Source organism: Epinephelus lanceolatus, chromosome 9 (genome assembly GCF_041903045.1).
Source record: "Epinephelus lanceolatus isolate andai-2023 chromosome 9, ASM4190304v1, whole genome shotgun sequence".
In the NCBI taxonomy this organism is placed as follows: domain Eukaryota; kingdom Metazoa; phylum Chordata; class Actinopteri; order Perciformes; family Serranidae; genus Epinephelus; species Epinephelus lanceolatus.
Genome location: NC_135742.1, coordinates 7,069,348 through 7,087,200, shown reverse-complemented (window position 1 = coordinate 7,087,200; position 17,853 = coordinate 7,069,348). Strand labels below are relative to the sequence as shown.

Here is a 17,853-nt window from a genome sequence, read left to right as displayed (position 1 = left end):
ATGGTTTTCCAACAGTCTTGAAGGAGTTCCCAGAGGTGTTTAGCACTTGTTGGCCCCTTTGCCTTCACTCTGCGGTCCAGCTCACCCCAAACCATCTCGATTGGGTTCAGGTCCGGTGACTGTGGAGGCCAGGTCATCTGCCGCAGCACTCCATCACTCTCCTTCTTGGTCAAATAGCCCTTACACAGCCTGGAGGTGTGTTTGGGGTCATTGTCCTGTTGAAAAATAAATGATTGTCCAACTAAACGCAAACCGGATGGGATGGCATGTCGCTGCAGGATGCTGTGGTAGCCATGCTGGTTCAGTGTGCCTTCAATTTTGAATAAATCCCCAACAGTGTCACCAGCAAAACACCCCCACACCATCACACCTCCTCCTCCATGCTTCACAGTGGGAACCAGGCATGTGGAATCCATCCGTTCACCTTTTCTGCGTCTCACAAAGACACGGCGGTTGGAACCAAAGATCTCAAATTTGGACTCATCAGACCAAAGCACAGATTTCCACTGGTCTAATGTCCATTCCTTGTGTTTCTTGGCCCAAACAAATCTCTTCTGCTTGTTGCCTCTCCTTAGCAGTGGTTTCCTAGCAGCTATTTGACCATGAAGGCCTGATTGGCGCAGTCTCCTCTTAACAGTTGTTCTAGAGATGGGTCTGCTGCTAGAACTCTGTGTGGCATTCATCTGGTCTCTGATCTGAGCTGCTGTTAACTTGCCATTTCTGAGGCTGGTGACTCGGATGAACTTATCCTCAGAAGCAGAGGTGACTCTTGGTCTTCCTTTCCTGGGTCGGTCCTCATGTGTGCCAGTTTCGTTGTAGCGCTTGATGGTTTTTGCGACTCCACTTGGGGACACATTTAAAGTTTTTGCAATTTTCCGGACTGACTGACCTTCATTTCTTAAAGTAATGATGGCCACTCGTTTTTCTTTAGTTAGCTGATTGGTTCTTGCCATAATATGAATTTTAACAGTTGTCCAATAGGGCTGTCGGCTGTGTATTAACCTGACTTCTGCACAACACAACTGATGGTCCCAACCCCATTGATAAAGCAAGAAATTCCACTAATTAACCCTGATAAGGCACACCTGTGAAGTGGAAACCATTTCAGGTGACTACCTCTTGAAGCTCATGGAGAGAATGCCAAGAGTGTGCAAAGCAGTAATCAGAGCAAAGGGTGGCTATTTTGAAGAAACTAGAATATAAAACATGTTTTCAGTTATTTCACCTTTTTTTGTTAAGTACATAACTCCACATGTGTTCATTCATAGTTTTGATGCCTTCAGTGAGAATCTACAATGTAAATAGTCATGAAAATAAAGAAAACGCATTGAATGAGAAGGTGTGTCCAAACTTTTGGCCTGTACTGTATTTTTCAATGAAATGATTAGTTGACTAATCGAAGAAATAATCGACAGATTAGTCGACAATGAAAATAATTGTTAGTGGCAGCCCTATTTGATATAGAGCTGAAACAACTCAAATCACAAGTGTTTTAGAGAAACAAAGAGTTAACGATTTATCTTTAAGTTTTAGTGTGTCATATAAAAGTGTAATAACTCATAATACATTATGCAATAAAATAATGTCATAGTATGCCTTTCAAAAATGTAATAAAATGTCATGGTGTAGTATCATTGTCATACTACACTATGTTGTCAACAATCATGAAAAAACATCATAGTATAGCATGTAGTCCAAAATCATGAAAAAAAGTCATAGTATAGTATGTCGTCCAAAATCATGAAAAGTCATAGTATGTCGTCAGAAACCATGTGTTATCACCCAGGTCATTATTTTTGGTGTGGAAGTCCTTGTATTGATCTGCAGTAATCTGTAAGATGTTCTCTGTCCTCCTCTCAGAATGTATGCATGTGTTGCAGTGTAATTGGGTGTTGCAAGGCAGGTGGTGAGTGCTGATTGGGCTGGCACAAGAAGATTGCTGACACCGGATTGGCCCACTGTGAAACAGGGGGGTTTTAAACCTTCAGCTGCCAGAAGCCCTTCCCTCCTTTCACCTTTCCACCATCAACAAAGCCAGTACTTGGATTGTATTTGTGCTTATGCTTGCAAATACCTGCAGGCAAAAGATTTTGATTCCGGCAAATTAGTGCGTGTATTTGGATAGCTTGGTTCAGCAGAAAAGATATTTGATTGATGTTGAGTGGGTGAGTAGAGTTTTGTTTAGCAGCTTTATGTTCAGGATTGTTAGTAGATTTTTTCTGTTATTTTGTAGAGCACTGTATATAGGAGCACTAAAAGAAGTATTTGTAGGAGTGAGAAGCCCTTTTATTTGGCATCGCCATATTTTTTTCTCCTGTTGTTGAAAGGTAGAAATTTAGGTTAGAAATGTGTCTTTTGTTTCATTTTCCTTTATTGCTAGGTAAGTTTAGGGACCATTAGTATTTTTTTGTATGTTGTTTTGGGCACTGCGCACATCCATATACAAAATAAACTGCTTCTTTGTTGTATAAAAACTGTGTGTAACTGGCCTTTCTTGGGAGTGGGAAGAGTAGGGAGTCACACATCATGTTATGTCTACGGTCCATAGACCAAGGGCATAACACATGAAAAAAAGTCATAGTATAGTATGTCGTCCTAAATCGACATGAAAAAATGTCATAGTATAGCTTGTCGTCAAAAATCATGAAAAAAAGTCATAGTATGTCGTCGAAAACCATAAAAAAACGTCACAGTATAGTATGTCGTCCAAAAACGTGAAAAAAAAGTCATAGTATAGTATGTCGTCCAAAATGATGGAAAAAAAGTCATAGTATAGTATGTCGTCCAAAACCATGGAAAAGTCATGCATGTCGTCCAAAATGATGGAAAAAAAGTCATAGCATAGTATGTCGTGAAAAACCATGAAAAAAAGTCATTGTATAGTATGTCGTCCAAAATGATGGAAAAAGTCATAGTATAGTATGTGGTGGAAAACCATGAAAAAAAGTCATAGTATAGCATGTCGTCCAAAATTATGTCGTTGAAAATCATGAAAAAAAGTCATAGTATAGTATGTCATCCAAAATGATGTCGTCCAAAACTATGAAAAAAAGTCATAGTATAGCATGTAGTCCAAAATTATGTCGTTGAAAATCATGAAAAAAAGTCATAGTATAGTATGTCGTCCTAAATCGACATGAAAAAATGTCATAGTATAGCTTGTCGTCAAAAATCATGAAAAAAAGTCATAGTATGTCGTCGAAAACCATAAAAAAACGTCACAGTATAGTATGTCGTCCAAAAACGTGAAAAAAAAGTCATAGTATAGTATGTCGTCCAAAATGATGGAAAAAAAGTCATAGTATAGTATGTCGTCCAAAACCATGGAAAAGTCATGCATGTCGTCCAAAATGATGGAAAAAAAGTCATAGCATAGTATGTCGTGAAAAACCATGAAAAAAAGTCATTGTATAGTATGTCGTCCAAAATGATGGAAAAAGTCATAGTATAGTATGTGGTGGAAAACCATGAAAAAAAGTCATAGCATAGTATGTCGTGAAAAACCATGAAAAAAAGTCATTGTATAGTATGTCGTCCAAAATGATGGAAAAAGTCATAGTATAGTATGTGGTGGAAAACCATGAAAAAAAGTCATAGTATAGCATGTCGTCCAAAATTATGTCGTTGAAAATCATGAAAAAAAGTCATAGTATAGTATGTCGTCCAAAATCATGAAAAAAAAGTCATAGTATAGCATGTCGTGAAAAACCATGAAAAAACAGTCATAGTATAGTATGTCGTCCAAAAATATGAAAAAAGTCATAGTATAGTATGTCGTCCAAAATGATGAAAAAAAAGTCATAGTATAGTATGTCGTCCAACATTATGAAAAAAAGTCATAGTATAGTATGTCGTCCAAAATGATGAAAAAAAAAAGTCATAGTATAGTATGTCGTCCAAAATTATGAAAAAAAGTCATAGTATAGTATGTCGTCCAAAATGATGAAAAAAAAAAAGTCATAGTATAGTATGTCGTCCAAAATCATGAAGAAAAAACAGTCATAGTATAGCATGTTGTCCAAAATCATGAAAAAAAAAACAGTCATAGTATAGTATGTCGTCCAAAATGATGAAAAAAAGTCATAGTATAGCATGTCGTCCAAAACTACGAAAAAAAGTCATAGTATAGTATGTCGTCCAAAATGATGGAAAAAAGTCATAGTATAGTATGTTTCATGTTTTGCCTTGTTGCAGTGATGTACAGATGTACTTCTGGACACTGTGACATCACCACTGGGTGTGGTTACAGGTGAAAAAGAGTACATTTATGTTAAAACTGATTGTCTGTCAGTCTGGTGTTCATTTACTCTTTAAAAACCTGCATCAGACAAGCATCTACAGATGGTGTTGTGTAACTGAACTCACCGAGGATGCTGCGTTTGCACAGCGGACAGGTGTGATGCAGCAGCAGCCAGGGGTCCACACAATCTCTGTGGTACTCATGGAGACACGGCAGCACCCGCAAACACTGAGACCACAACACATGACACACCAACAGTTTATATCATCTCACTGCAGAATCACATGTCCTGCACATAGCCTGTATGGCTCAACATTTTTATAACCCTAAAAGCCAAACCAGTGGCAGAATACAAAGGTGTATGAAGAGTATTTTTCACATTATAAACCCACTTCTCCACTTGCCTGGATGAGTTCAGCCACAGAGACAACGCAGCTAAGTCTATATCAGTGTGTGTACGTAGGAGTGCTGGCTGACCTGGTTGTTGTTGAATGGCTCTAGACAGACGGCACAGTTGTCTGTTTCCCCCGACTGGGACGGGTCACACCATGGCTTGGGCTGACGATATGTTTTGGTCTTCAAGGACGACATTCTCTTCAGGACATCCTGTTTAGGAAAGAGCTGAAGAAGACAACACAGCAGGACATCACACCACATGTTACCTAAACAAGGACAAAACACATCCTTTGTACAAGGACACAAGACACTGTGTGTCCACATTGTACAACTTAACTGCTGTTTGAACACTGAAACAACAGTGTATCACAAAGCACGAATACTTTTAAGTACATATGGAAACCTTGACTTATGGTGTAAAATAAACATTTATGTCTGTGTCTGAGCTTCTTTAATCACTCTTTAGATCACAACAAACTCATGATATGCATAGTTCAAATATGTTAATCTATGAGAAAACAAGTGTGTTAACAGAAAATATCTGCAAGCTAACACTTCAGGTAACTGTATATGTAGCACTGTTGCGCTGTGCCTCGAGTAAATAGAATTTTGCATTAAAAAAATAGTGTATTTTTATTTCATATTTTTGTGTATAGTGTATTAGTTTTTTACAGTGCATTTATATAATGTATAATAATTTGTGTGCACAAATGTAGGTATTAAATATAATTTTACCAAAACAAGAACAGCAAAATATAATTATTTTGGCCAATAAAACATATTTATGATAAAACAGCTGTAAGTTAACTCAGGCAGCAACACTACATTGTAAGAATACTCTGTAGAAGTGTAAAAGCCATGCATTCAAAATTTTACTGCAGAAGTTTTACCATCACAACACACTTAAAGTCCCAAAAGTAACAGAATTATGTATATTATATTATCGGATAATAATAAGTTGCCGCTAGTGAAGGTGGGGCTCTTTTCAAATAATTTATATACTGCAGGGTGGCTTTTAAATTTCCCCCAAGGAGCACAGACTTATCTTAACATACACTAATACTATACAATACAATATGTTAGTTGTTTTATGTTTTTATTTTTTTACCCAATCTGAATCTGCAAGGTTACTCAAAGTACAATATTTACCCCAAAACTATTGCAGAAAATGTAAACACTCAAGTCAAAATGATATGTATTTTTATTAAATTCAGGTTTATTAAATATATATTCATTTCATGGAGTATGTGTGTTCCAGATTTCCATGATACAAGTTGTAGAAAAAGTTTCATAACATATAAATAATGTTAAAATAAATTAAAATGTGCAACAAATATGGCGATTTTAAACTTGTTGTGATATGCTGAGTATTGCGCTAAAATATATTACAATATACTGCAATTTATTACCTCTTTTCAACTGCAAATAATGTCCCCAAAGGAAAACTTTGTCAACATCTGTTTTATCTAATAAGATAAAAGTTTTCAGTCTATTGATCTCAATTCAGGATTGTTTTTTGTTTTACTTTTTTTTCCTTTTCTGTGCAGCAAAAATATTTCTAGTGGATGGAAAAAGGCTACCTAAAATTAAATTTGTGTTTGTTATAATAATAATTTATATAATTGATTTAAAAGAAAAAAAAAAGTAATATACTAGTCTTTTGTTAGTGTGATATTTTAATCCAAATGTTTTTAAAGGTCTGTAAATCAAACCAAAAAGAAGTGGACAAAACTGTACTGATGTTCAGTGCTCGAGTAAATGTACTTTGTTACTTTCCACTATTGTTTATCGTCCTATGTATTGGCCAACAGGACAAAAATCTGAAGCACAGAATATCTTAAGATAAGTTTGTCAAGTGTGAAACTGCTTGGAAAACCACAGTGTGACCTGTGATAATATCAGCAGTACGGGCAGAGTTTACCTCCAAGTCATCATTCAGCTGGTGGTCCTGGTACTGCCAGCGAGCCTGAACGATGACGCCGGTGCTGAGGATCAGAGCCACCAGGAGAACAGTGTCCCACAGCTGCTGCAGGTATTTCTGCAGATACACAGAGAAGAGCAACATTAATTTATCATCTGGCTCCTTTAAAGTTCATTTAAATAACACTCTGTTTATCAGCCTGTGGCACAACATGACTCTGAATATGTTTCTGAGAAATAGAGAGGGCGAGAAAATGCAAATAAGCTGCTGATTATGAACCAGAAACTATATCTGCACTGGAAATTGTATTTTTGTAATGTGATTTATATCTTGGTTTTTGTAATAGGATTCTCAAAGCTTATTTTATTACTACATTAATCAAAATAAAATTGCAAGTAGAATTAGAATAATAATAGTTAATGTTTTGAAAGGTTATAGCTAAAGGATTATTTTGAGAAAAAGTCCAGACAGACCAAACCAACGCTGACTCTTGGTGGAGTTCATTAGATTTCACACAGGTCTCTCTGGATGAGCCTCAAAAGACTCTACAAAACTTTTAGACCTATAAACAGACCTTTATGAAGGTCCTTAAAGGGCCAGGGTGTACGACTTAGGGGGTTTTAGTGACATCTAGTGGTGGGGACTGCAGATTGCAGCCAGCTGAAACTTCTCCAGGTAACTGTGCATTCACACCAAAAGCAATGTACGCTTGCTACGAAGGGCGTCAGGGGCGTCAGCTGCAGAGAGCGGCGCGATGCCAGTGATCAGAGCGTCAAGTAGAAGTTGAGAGAAGCTGAACTTTATGCAAATGAGCAGCGCCGCTGCCGAAGCAGCAGCCAATTGCAGATCGGGATTTGGGTAGAGGTCTGGGCTCTCCCAGAGCTGTATGAGCCGGTGAAATTCACCGTGGAGTTGCCGGGTTTGCAGGAGTCTGTGGACCCAGACGGCCCGACGGCTCCGGGCCCTGTGTTTCCTCAGCAAATACGCCGATGCAGTACAAAGGAGGCTTCCGAAAGTGTGATTAATGAGCTCCCGCTTATTTACCACCAATTACATTTCTCAGTGGTCCTACGTGCCAACAGGAGAGTAAAATCGTAATTATAAAGGACTCTATATTGACTGTGTTTATTAGCGTTATTTTAATTGTGCAATGAAAGTCATGGATAATACAAAGTGAAGACATAAATGATATATTTGTTCATCCTTGTAAAGTGAACAGCCGTGTCAGCCTTGATGGACACATCTGCAGCAGCCGGCCCCGCCCCTTTGGCCGCTACAAGCGCCTGCTGGAGCTGCTGCCAGGCAGCGCGATGCCAGCAACCTGAGTGACCGCTGGCGCTCATGATGCTTTTGGTGTGAATGCACAGTAAGAGTTACTGTTCAGGGTTTTTTTTTTTACTGGGAGCTGAATTATCCACAGATGTCGCTTCCTCTCCAAAAGAAACAGACCAGGTGATGTAAACCAGTAAAAATGCTGAATAAAGCAGTTTCACGTTAAAAAATTCAAGTGCTTTTCCGATGCTACTTGTCTCAGAGGGGTTTCTAATTACGCTGCTTGATGAAAAAATGTGAATGACCCAATCTAGAGCCAGTGTTTGGTTTGTCCTTTCTGGGCTACTGTAGAAACACAGCGATCTCCACTGACAAGGACCTTCTCTCTATATAGATATAAACGGCTCATCCTAAGGTAACAAATACACAACAATTCTTATTTTCAAGTGATTATACACTGCCATGATTCTCAGCCGGACAACGGTGTATTGCCCTCTCTGGATTGGGAGTGAGTTACTGCCCCAAGCGAGGGAGTTCAAGTATCTCGGGGTCTTGTTCACGAGTGAAGGTAGAATGATGCGTGAGATGGATCTACAGTTTGGTGCGGCTTCTGCAGTGATGCCAGCACTGTGCCTGACCGTTGTGGTGTAGACGGAGCTGAGCTGGAAGGCGAAGCTTTTAATTTACTGGTCCATCTAAGTCCCAGCCCTCACCTATGGTCATGAGGTTAAGGAAGAAGGAGGAAGAATGAGATCGTGGATACAAGCGGCTGAAATAAGTTTCCTCTGTAGGGTGTCTGGGCTCAGCTTTAAAGATAGGGTAAGGATCTCAGACATCTGGAGGAAGTTCGGAGTAGAGCCGCTGCTCCTTCACGTCGAAAGGTGTCAGTTGAGGTGGTTCAGACATGTGATCAGGATGCTGCCTGGGCGCCTCCTGTTAGATGTGTTCCGGACACCTCTCACTGGTAGGAGGCCCTGGGGCAGACCCAGGACACACTGGATGGATTACATATCTCATCTGGCCTGGGAACACCTTGGGGTCCCCCAGGAGGAGCTGGAAAGTGTTGCTGGGGAGAGGGACGTCTGGAGTGCTTTGCTCAGCCTGATGCCCCATGACACTGTCCCAGATAAGCGGTTGAAAATAGATGGATGGATGATTTTACACTAAAGAAAACAAACTTATTATATTCCATTTCTGCCAATATATCCCCCGAACTCCTACACACTGGACCTTGAAGTCCTAGAAGTACCTTTAAGGAAATATGTTAACAAGGCTGATGGTGGAGTAAGATGGCGTTGAGGCTTGCTGCATTGTCTCAAGCTCCTCCTCAACTTCCGTCACTTTAATTTCTATATACATTTTTTCCTGTTTTACGACAGTTTACATCACTGTGTCTATCTATCATTATGCAAATACATTTTCTTCATTCCTGTTTACATCCTGTTTCATTCATTTGCAATTACTACCTAATTTAGTTAGTTAGTTAGTTAAAGTCATATTTTATTCCTTGTTTTTGTGTCTGAGACTTGTCAAACTTGTCATTGCCAGTGACTGCTTCTAATTGTTGTGCATTAAATAAATAAACAACTAGAAGTGGTGTTGGTTGAGCTCCCCCACCTGAACCTGAGAGTTGGTCTCTCCCGTGCAGATGACCCCCTGCCACTCTCCATAGCGACCTCCTCTCGATCGACCGCAGCTGGACCACAGCGTGAGCGTGGCTCCCTGCCCGAACACACAGCAGCATGCGCTCACTGTCAGCTCAGCCTGTCACCTGTTCACTCACCACTGGAGGGTGCTAACAACTGAGAAACACACTGTCAGCTGATAGACGGAGGAGCTCACCAGGTTGTCCTGCAGGATCGTCTTGTATGTGATTTTTGCCGTCGCCTGAAGACCCCTGAAGAGAGAGGACTGTCATTTAGTGCAAATAAAGATCCACAGTCATTACATTTACACACACTAACATGACCACTGTGAATAAACAGATTATGGTAGCATTGACATGAGCTTACATGTTTTCTTTCTTTGATAATCCATGAATGTGTCATAGAGCTGCTGCCCTCTGATAGGAGATTAGAGTACCTCGTTTCAGATTGAACAGATTTGTTTTTAACGTGTCGTGTTACTTATTTATATATCTTTTTGTGTCTTTTACTCTCATGTATTGCTACGTTTGGTCTATAATGTGGATTTGTCTATGCACTATGTTGTATGTTGTATTTTTATGGTTGCAGCATGGGTGTAGAGCTAAAGACAGATTGCCCACTCTGTGGGACAATAAAGTTAATCTTGAGCTTGATCTTGGATGAAAGCTAGTGTCTGACAACAGGAAACATCTTATTACAATCACTCAAAGCTCAGTATCAGCAAAACCAATGAGCTTGGGGTATCAGAGGAACAGGACAGAACACAAACTTGTGGCCATGACAGTAGACCATTCTTTAAATATGGATGTTGCTGCAAAGACGTTACAAAAACGTGGATGCTTCACACACATCAAAAACCCGACAGCACAGAAGATCTGTATCAGGGGTCGGCAACTTTTACAATTAAAAGAGCATTATTGGCCAAAAAAAGAAACAAAAATCTGTCTGGAGCTGCAAAACATATTTGAATAAAGGTGACAGCCTATTAAGTCTAAATCAGCAGTCTTAATAAACATTCATTTATGTGCTTTACTACAAGTAGGCTCCTCTGCAGTGGGCTGTTTATAATTATTCAAATAAACACAAGAAGTTTGTGCTCTAGGATCAGCACTCAGTGAATAACCTCCTAAGCCCTATGGTAAGCTGTTATGGCAAGGCTTAACTATACAGACCAGTGAGCAGTGATAACTAACATGTCTTTGGGGTCATCGGGTGGGAACCTCCTTTCACTGGTGTTTCATCTAGTTGGTCCCACGACACCTCCAGGAGGCTAGACAGTGATCTCTGGCGTCCCAGAGACACTCCCCTAATGCCAGGTCTCACTGCTCCCCGCACCAACTCAACAACCTCCTTTACCTTACTTCCACATGGCTTTCTCAGCCAAAACAGCACCACCACCTTCAACAAACCCAGGCTCCGTTTATGCAAGCTCCAGGTAGAAGCAGTGCTGACATTACCTTTCCTAGCACACCTTACTTACGCATGGCTTTTTCAGCCCAAACAGCACTGCCACCTTCAACCAACCCAGTGCCACCAACCTAGTACTTTAACTTTGCAGCATTGGTGGTGAAAGCAAATGAATCTATCCACACACTATTAAATCCTCTATTCTCCTCCGAGACTTTGTCTTTTTTTGGATTTGGAATCTATAGCTAGCCTCGCTAAAGAGACTCTGCTACTAAAGTTCTGCAAAATTTAGAGGAAAAGCACCAGGTCGTAGAAGTATGATGCACATTTTAGCTAATGAAATGTTTTTTAAATCAATGTACAGGCTGCACATTTTTACAGTTGTAGAATGCAATAATCCCTTTAGGCCTCCAACATTACTGTTATTATTTTCAGATAACCAGAGCCGCAGGATGCCTCCCCCTGATCTGTGTAATCAGCACAGTTTCAAGATGGACACCCAAGATTAGTGTCACCAGTTCGGTATCTGACCAAATGTCTCCCATTGTTTTCCTGAGATATGACACTGAATAATGGCCAGAAAAGGGGTTTATGCAGAACATTGTGATGTCACAGTAAAGCTGACCTTTGACCTTTTGGAGATAAAATGTCATCACTTGATCATTTTATCCTGTTAGACATTTGTGTGAAGTTTTGTCATAGTTAGCTTATGAATTCTCAAGCTGTGGCCAAAAACATGTGTTGTGAGGTCACTGTGACCTTTGACCACCAAAATCCAATCAGTTCATTGTTGAGTTCACGTTGATGTTCGTGCCAAATTTGAAGAAATTCCCTCAAAGTGTTCCTGAGATATAAAAATCAGACTAAGTTGTGCACTGGAAACAGTTATTAGATTAATGACACACTGACTGAAGTTATGATTACTCTGATTTTGGCTTAGAATTACTGCTGATTATCATTTGACACAATGTTCAATACTGGTGACAACACAACATCTTTGTTTTGGAAACACCACCACTATATACACTGTTTATACAGTACACATACAAATGCAGCTTCTAGCCTGCAAAAGACAGACATCGTCCTCTGATCTTTGCAAGTGAGAAACGAGCCAACAAGATATGCCTTCCTTAAAACAAACATTTACGCATTTAGGAAAATAAACTAAACTTTACTAGTCATGATTTAATTTGGTAAGTAACAGTCAATCTGAGGCTACATTTTGCTCTGATTACCTGATGCTCCATTATTGGAATATTAGACCAAGTATTTACATAATACTACACATTCACGTGTATGTTTCCAAACACACATTACATGTGCAATAAAATAAATAGTTCCCAGGAAAAATGCATGCTCAGTGAACAGCTGGAGCATTAATGTTGCCTTAAACTGACTGTAGCTGAATTACTAGTCTGCATGTCAAAGCACTGTGTGATCTCTGCCCACAGCTTCACACTGAGGAAACACGTGACACATGACACTGACTTATCTGATTTATTAAACCAGAAACTGTGTGTTGTTGCTTTTTATCAGTGACATGAGGAAAAGGTGCATTTGAAAATATCAGTTTCCATGTCAGCAGTGATAAATAATAACGTGTTCTGTACCTGAGCAGAGCGCCGATCAGCTTGGTGACATTTTCAGATGTCTGGATCACTATGATGGGCTTGGACAGCACCTGAGACAGATCCATCTGCAACAGGAAGAGGCAGGATTGTAGGTTAATAAAATCACCCGCACAAATTGTCTTTTAAGCTTCATTTTTACAGCCAGGTTTCTGGCGTTTTCCCAAATAGTGTTTCCAGCCAAAATCAATATAATGCACATTTTACCTCACTGACAGTGTTTTGGTTGAGAGCCAGAATGATCAGCGCAGACGCTCCGAGGACCAGCGCTCGCTTCATCTTAAACAAAGAGGATACATGTTAAATATGTCAGTGTGAACAAAATTCACTACAGATACAGAGCAAACTGAACCTCTTACTTTATTGACCATCGCATCAGCGAAGGACTCCTGGTTTCCAGTGGAGGCCTTGCTGTCGTCCATCTCCACAGGCACCACCCCGATCCACGGCTCCTGCTCTTTGGTGTCATCGTCGCCTTTTCCTCCGCTCAGCTGTGTCTCCTCGCTCTGGACCTGGGGACAGAAAACAGGCTGAACATTTGTGCTGAAAGCTGCCTTGCTCAGAGGCAAGAGGCATGCTTATTTAAAGCTTCTCATCCACATGTGGCCTTCATTTCATTTTTTAAAAGTTGTTTTGTTTATTTATTTATTTTCCCCCTTTATTCAATTGGTGCATTTACAGGCAGGCATCACCACTCCGAAACCAAGACAAGGTGTAAGCAGACAAACAAAAAACGTAAAACAAATCCAAAACAAAACAAAAAAAAGAACAGATTTAGTCGCCCAAGCCCCCCACCCCGCACCTGCTTATGTATGTATGACATGATCATCAGATAGTAAGGAACACGGGCTGATAGACAAATGGACGAGACAGACAAGACGGACGAGACAGACCAAACAACAGACACGAATAGACAGACAGGCTCCACAGATTTTATAATTTTACAGGTTTGGCTGTACAACAGAAATATCATTTGATAATTGGCAGATATTATGAATTTTTAGGGTTATTGGTATCAGTGATTTTTTTCCACAGATATGCCGATATACAGTTTTGTTTTCCTTAGCTGTGCCATTTTCCCCCTGGCGTGCTTCTCACTGCCTGCACATACCACTCTAGGCTCTTAAAAGCAAACTCAAGACCTTCCTTTTTAGCCTGGCTTTTAATTGAGCTCTCCTTTATTTTATTTTATTTTATTTTTTTTAAATTGTTTTTCACTTTATTTTTTTAAATTTTGTATTTATGATTATTGTGTATTTATTTGTTTATTTTTATTCATCTGTTTTTATTTAGCTGGCATATTCTTCAACTTGGTTACTTATTTATTTATTTATTTTTAACTTATTTATTTTCCTATTTATTGAAAGATCTTCGTTCTTTATTCTGAGATTTTATCCTGCCTCTGGAGTTTCCTTACTCATGATAGCGTTTCCTCATTTACCGTTTTTGCTGTTATAATAGCCTGCTACTGTTTAGTCCTCACCATTACAGTCTCTGAATTTATGCTTGTGTGTAAGTGTGAGTGTGTGTGTGTGCGTGTGTGACTATGACTTTTTCGGCAGACATATATCTGTTGTAAATATCGGCTATTGGTATCTCTGTTTCATAATAATCAGTATCGGCATCGGCTCTGAAACATATGTAAACAGAAACAAAGCATTCAACAAGAATTAGAAAAAAATAAAAATAATCTCTGAAGAGAAGAAAAATCAAAGAAAATAGAGACTTAAGAGCGTGAGGAGGTTTCAGGTGGACTAAAATTAATTTAATTTCAAACAAAACCTCTTTGATTCACTCCGTTAAATCAAAAACTATTTCAAACTTGAAAATGGCAGTATGCCTGCTGCTTACAATGATGTCAGCTGGTAAATAAACTGTGAAATTATCAGATATTTCACTTAAAAATCACACTATATTATTATAATTCTTTTATATCTCATATATCTGTTTACTTTCTTAATGTGTATAATTATTTTCCCATGCAGAGATGTACATTTACTGAGACATTTGTACAGTTTCTCTGAGATGTTTGACATGAATGTGTATATTTTAATTTCATGGGGTTATAACACGTTGTTGAATAGTTTTGACAATTAAAATTGGATATATTATTATATTTGATATAAAAAAATAAAGGCCATTACAGTGGGCTCTGGTTTCATATTTTTCTGCCATTTTGTCTTTTATAGACTACATGATTCATCTATTGTTAAAAACAAACAAACATAATAGTCACATCTCCCAGTGTTGACCCAAATTTGCCCTTTTATTAAAGGTCCACAACAAGATGCAATCCCGACCGACTCACCAGGACCAGCTCTCCCTCCAGCTCCTCTCGCTCCTCCTCCAGGTGCTCCGAGCTCCTGCTTCCCTTGCCGGACTCCACCACCTCCCCCTGGAGCAGAGCGCTGACACCGGGCCGCTGCTCGAGGAAGACCTCCACCAGTGCGACCTGCTCCGCCGCGACCAGCAGCCCCGGCCACCGCAGCAGGACGAGCGGCATCGTTACCCAGAGCCAGCAGTGGCAGCGAGCTGAGGCCATGTCCCGGACAACAACACAGAGACAACACAGATAATAAATATTATAAATACATGAAGCCGATCAGCTGTTACCCGTCATTTTGGAAAGGCTGCTAGCGTTTTGTTCGCCTGTTAGCTGGACCAGACCCTTCAAAGGATGTAAACAACGAAAGGCAGCTTCCGGGTCCGACCGGAAGAAGCGGGAGGATTATTATCTTGGCAGATACGCACGGAAATTAAGTCCAATAATTTAATAAATTAGAAATAATATAGTTATTTAACCTAAATATATAACAAACAACAAATTTAGCATGAAATAAGTGGTTATTTCGTTAATTTAGATTTAAATTGTTGATCGTTGACTTTATAAAACCAAAGACGAATGTAACACTGAGAGAGTACAATCCCGTACTTCCTTTTTCGCTTTAAAGCCACGTTTCAGACCCACTATAAGTACCGCTAAAGCGTTGTTTAAAACATCAAGAGCGGCGTTTCACATCTGTTAACACAAGAAGAACTTAATTTTTACTGCCATTGTCCGATGTTATGTGTAAGTGAGCTCTGAAAAAACGAAACAACCTTTATTTGTTCCTTTGAGCCCTTGCGTAATTTAGTAATTTAGGAAATTTTACTGAAATGGGAAAAAAAAATATTAGTTTCAAAAAGTATGGTAGTAACTGATGGGAACAATTCGATGACTGAATAAAATAATATAATTTTAAAAAAAATTACTTTTAAAATTTCTTCCTGCACACGCGCATGTGCGAGATTTTCGGATTCACACCAAAGATTGTCTATTGTCTTTACTTGGCGATGAATCACTCACTAGTTTGTCCACAATTTCGTCAACTGTGCTATAAACCCAGTGCTTGATTTTGTAGCATGTTTTAAATTAATTTCACCAAATGCCATAATTGAGTTAAATAGTTTTCCTCTCTTAATTCATTAGATTATGAGTGACTGAGTTACAGTCTCTTAACATAATGACTACATATGTGTTCAATCAAGCATTTGATGACAGTGAAGCTAAGGGGATTATTATTTATTATTTAAAATAGATGATTTGTGCCCTCTCACATTCTCCAGTGCTCTGGGTCCTGCAATAAACAACACTAAGTAAAAAAGTTCAAACTGAGAAACTACCTGACCTAAAAACTTGCTTTGTTGCTACGTATCTGTCCCACATCCTCTCATATCCTGACCTGCTTTGTCAAATATCCTTGAATTTGTTTTGTGCTTATAATAGTTTAGAGAATGTGAAGGTATGTCACTGCTACCCAGATTATTAAAAACAAGTGAGAATCTTTTTCATTAATCTCTTGTGGTATTTTTCCAAGTAACAGGACTAGTGGGTTTTTATCTAAAGAAATGCCAAAGATATTGGACATTTTTATTCACTACATTTTTCCCAGAAGTCAATTATCACTTTACAAGACCAAAATATGTGACTGTGGTTTGTTTTGAGCTGTGCATGTTTGTTAGTGTGTTTATAAATGTAACTTTTGTGATGAAAATGAAATAGAATACAGAAAGTAAATGACACACAGGTGGGATTCTCCATCTGGTTACATTTTTACATCAGATAAACAAAAGCCCACGGTATGAAAACAGTCTGTTTTCATAAAACAGTATACCTTAAAAATTGACCTCATACTTCATTCTACTTAACTCAGACCTGTTGTCCTTGTTCGTGGACACTTTTTGTGCCATCTAGTGGTAGAAAGAGCACAATACACTAATCCATGTGAAAACAAGATGGCAGCCATTTAAGCCGATCCCGACACAAAAGTGGACAAGGTATACTTTACTAGCCTGGAAATCCAGACCCAAATCTAGAAAGATTTAGGGTCTGGCTATGAGTAATGCAAATGGCCCAACTCGAGGGGCGGCACCAAGCATGCATTTGTAAATATCACTGCACGCAATTGGATAACACTACGACCAATCAGAACAATACACGGGGTGACGTATCCAGAGCTTAGCTACCAGCGGAGCTAACTGGTAGATTAGACTCTTGCCGTATCCGGCAAAACAGCAAAAACTTCTGTTCCTCTTTTAGAGAATAAGCCAAGTCTAACTCATTCATTGTAGCGGCCAAAGCCGTTTCAAACAGCTGGTGTTCATCCGTAGCCATCTTGCAATGTTTACTGACTGATTCCGGACTTCGTCGTCACAGCGCTGTCGTCATCTGTTTAGCTCGCCTCTGGCCCGCCTATATCAGATACACGATGTGATTGGTGCAGCTCGGCTCCAAGAGCATGGGTAATGAGCATCATTACTAATTGCCAGAGTGACTCGCTGAGCAAATGCAAATTGTGCTCTCCTGAGAACTCTGGATTTCCAGGGTAATACTTTACTATTTAATGATGAAAACTCTGTCTGTGTGTGTTCCACGTTTTTCTCCTCACTGACTTGGTCAATCCATGTGAAATTTGGCACAGTGGTAGTGGGTCATGGGAGGATGCCAATGAAGCAATATTACATCAATTGGCCAAAGGGGGGCGCTATAGCAACCGATTGAAATTGCAAACTTTGAATGGGCATATCTCATGCCCTGTATGTCGTAGAGACATGAAACTTTGCACAGAGATGCCTCTCCTCATGAGGAACACATTTGCCTCAAGAACCCATAACTTCCGGTTATATAGATTTTCCGCCATTTTGAATTTTTTGAAAAACACTTCAAATGGATCTCTTCCTAGGAAGTTTGAGCGATCTGCATGAAACTCTGTGAACATAATCTAGGGACCAATACCTAAAGTTCCCTCTTGGCAAAAGTTGGAAAACTTGCTAAAACTGAGCTTCTATAAGGCAATGAATATT

At 39.3% G+C, this 17,853-nt stretch overlaps 1 protein-coding gene across 3 annotated transcripts in view; it reads right to left on the bottom strand.

Moving 5' to 3' along the window:
• rnf215 (ring finger protein 215) overlaps positions 1-17,853 on the bottom strand; it is a 54,555-nt gene that overhangs the window by 4,066 nt on the left and 32,636 nt on the right. The window contains exons 2-10 of one of the 3 annotated variants that reach the window (XM_033618712.2): positions 14,819-15,042; positions 12,870-13,022; positions 12,718-12,789; positions 12,493-12,578; positions 9,672-9,726; positions 9,447-9,551; positions 6,558-6,674; positions 4,718-4,861; positions 4,366-4,468 (exon numbers count right to left, since the gene is read on the bottom strand). In XM_033618712.2, the coding sequence (XP_033474603.1) occupies positions 4,366-4,468; positions 4,718-4,861; positions 6,558-6,674; positions 9,447-9,551; positions 9,672-9,726; positions 12,493-12,578; positions 12,718-12,789; positions 12,870-13,022; positions 14,819-15,013 (1,030 nt within the window). In that variant the 5' untranslated portion in view covers positions 15,014-15,042. Of the gene's footprint in view, positions 1-4,365; positions 4,469-4,717; positions 4,862-6,557; positions 6,675-9,446; positions 9,552-9,671; positions 9,727-12,492; positions 12,579-12,717; positions 12,790-12,869; positions 13,023-14,818; positions 15,212-17,853 lie in introns of those variants that run through there. The other 2 variants (XM_033618711.2, XM_033618713.2) reach the window with 2 other exon arrangements.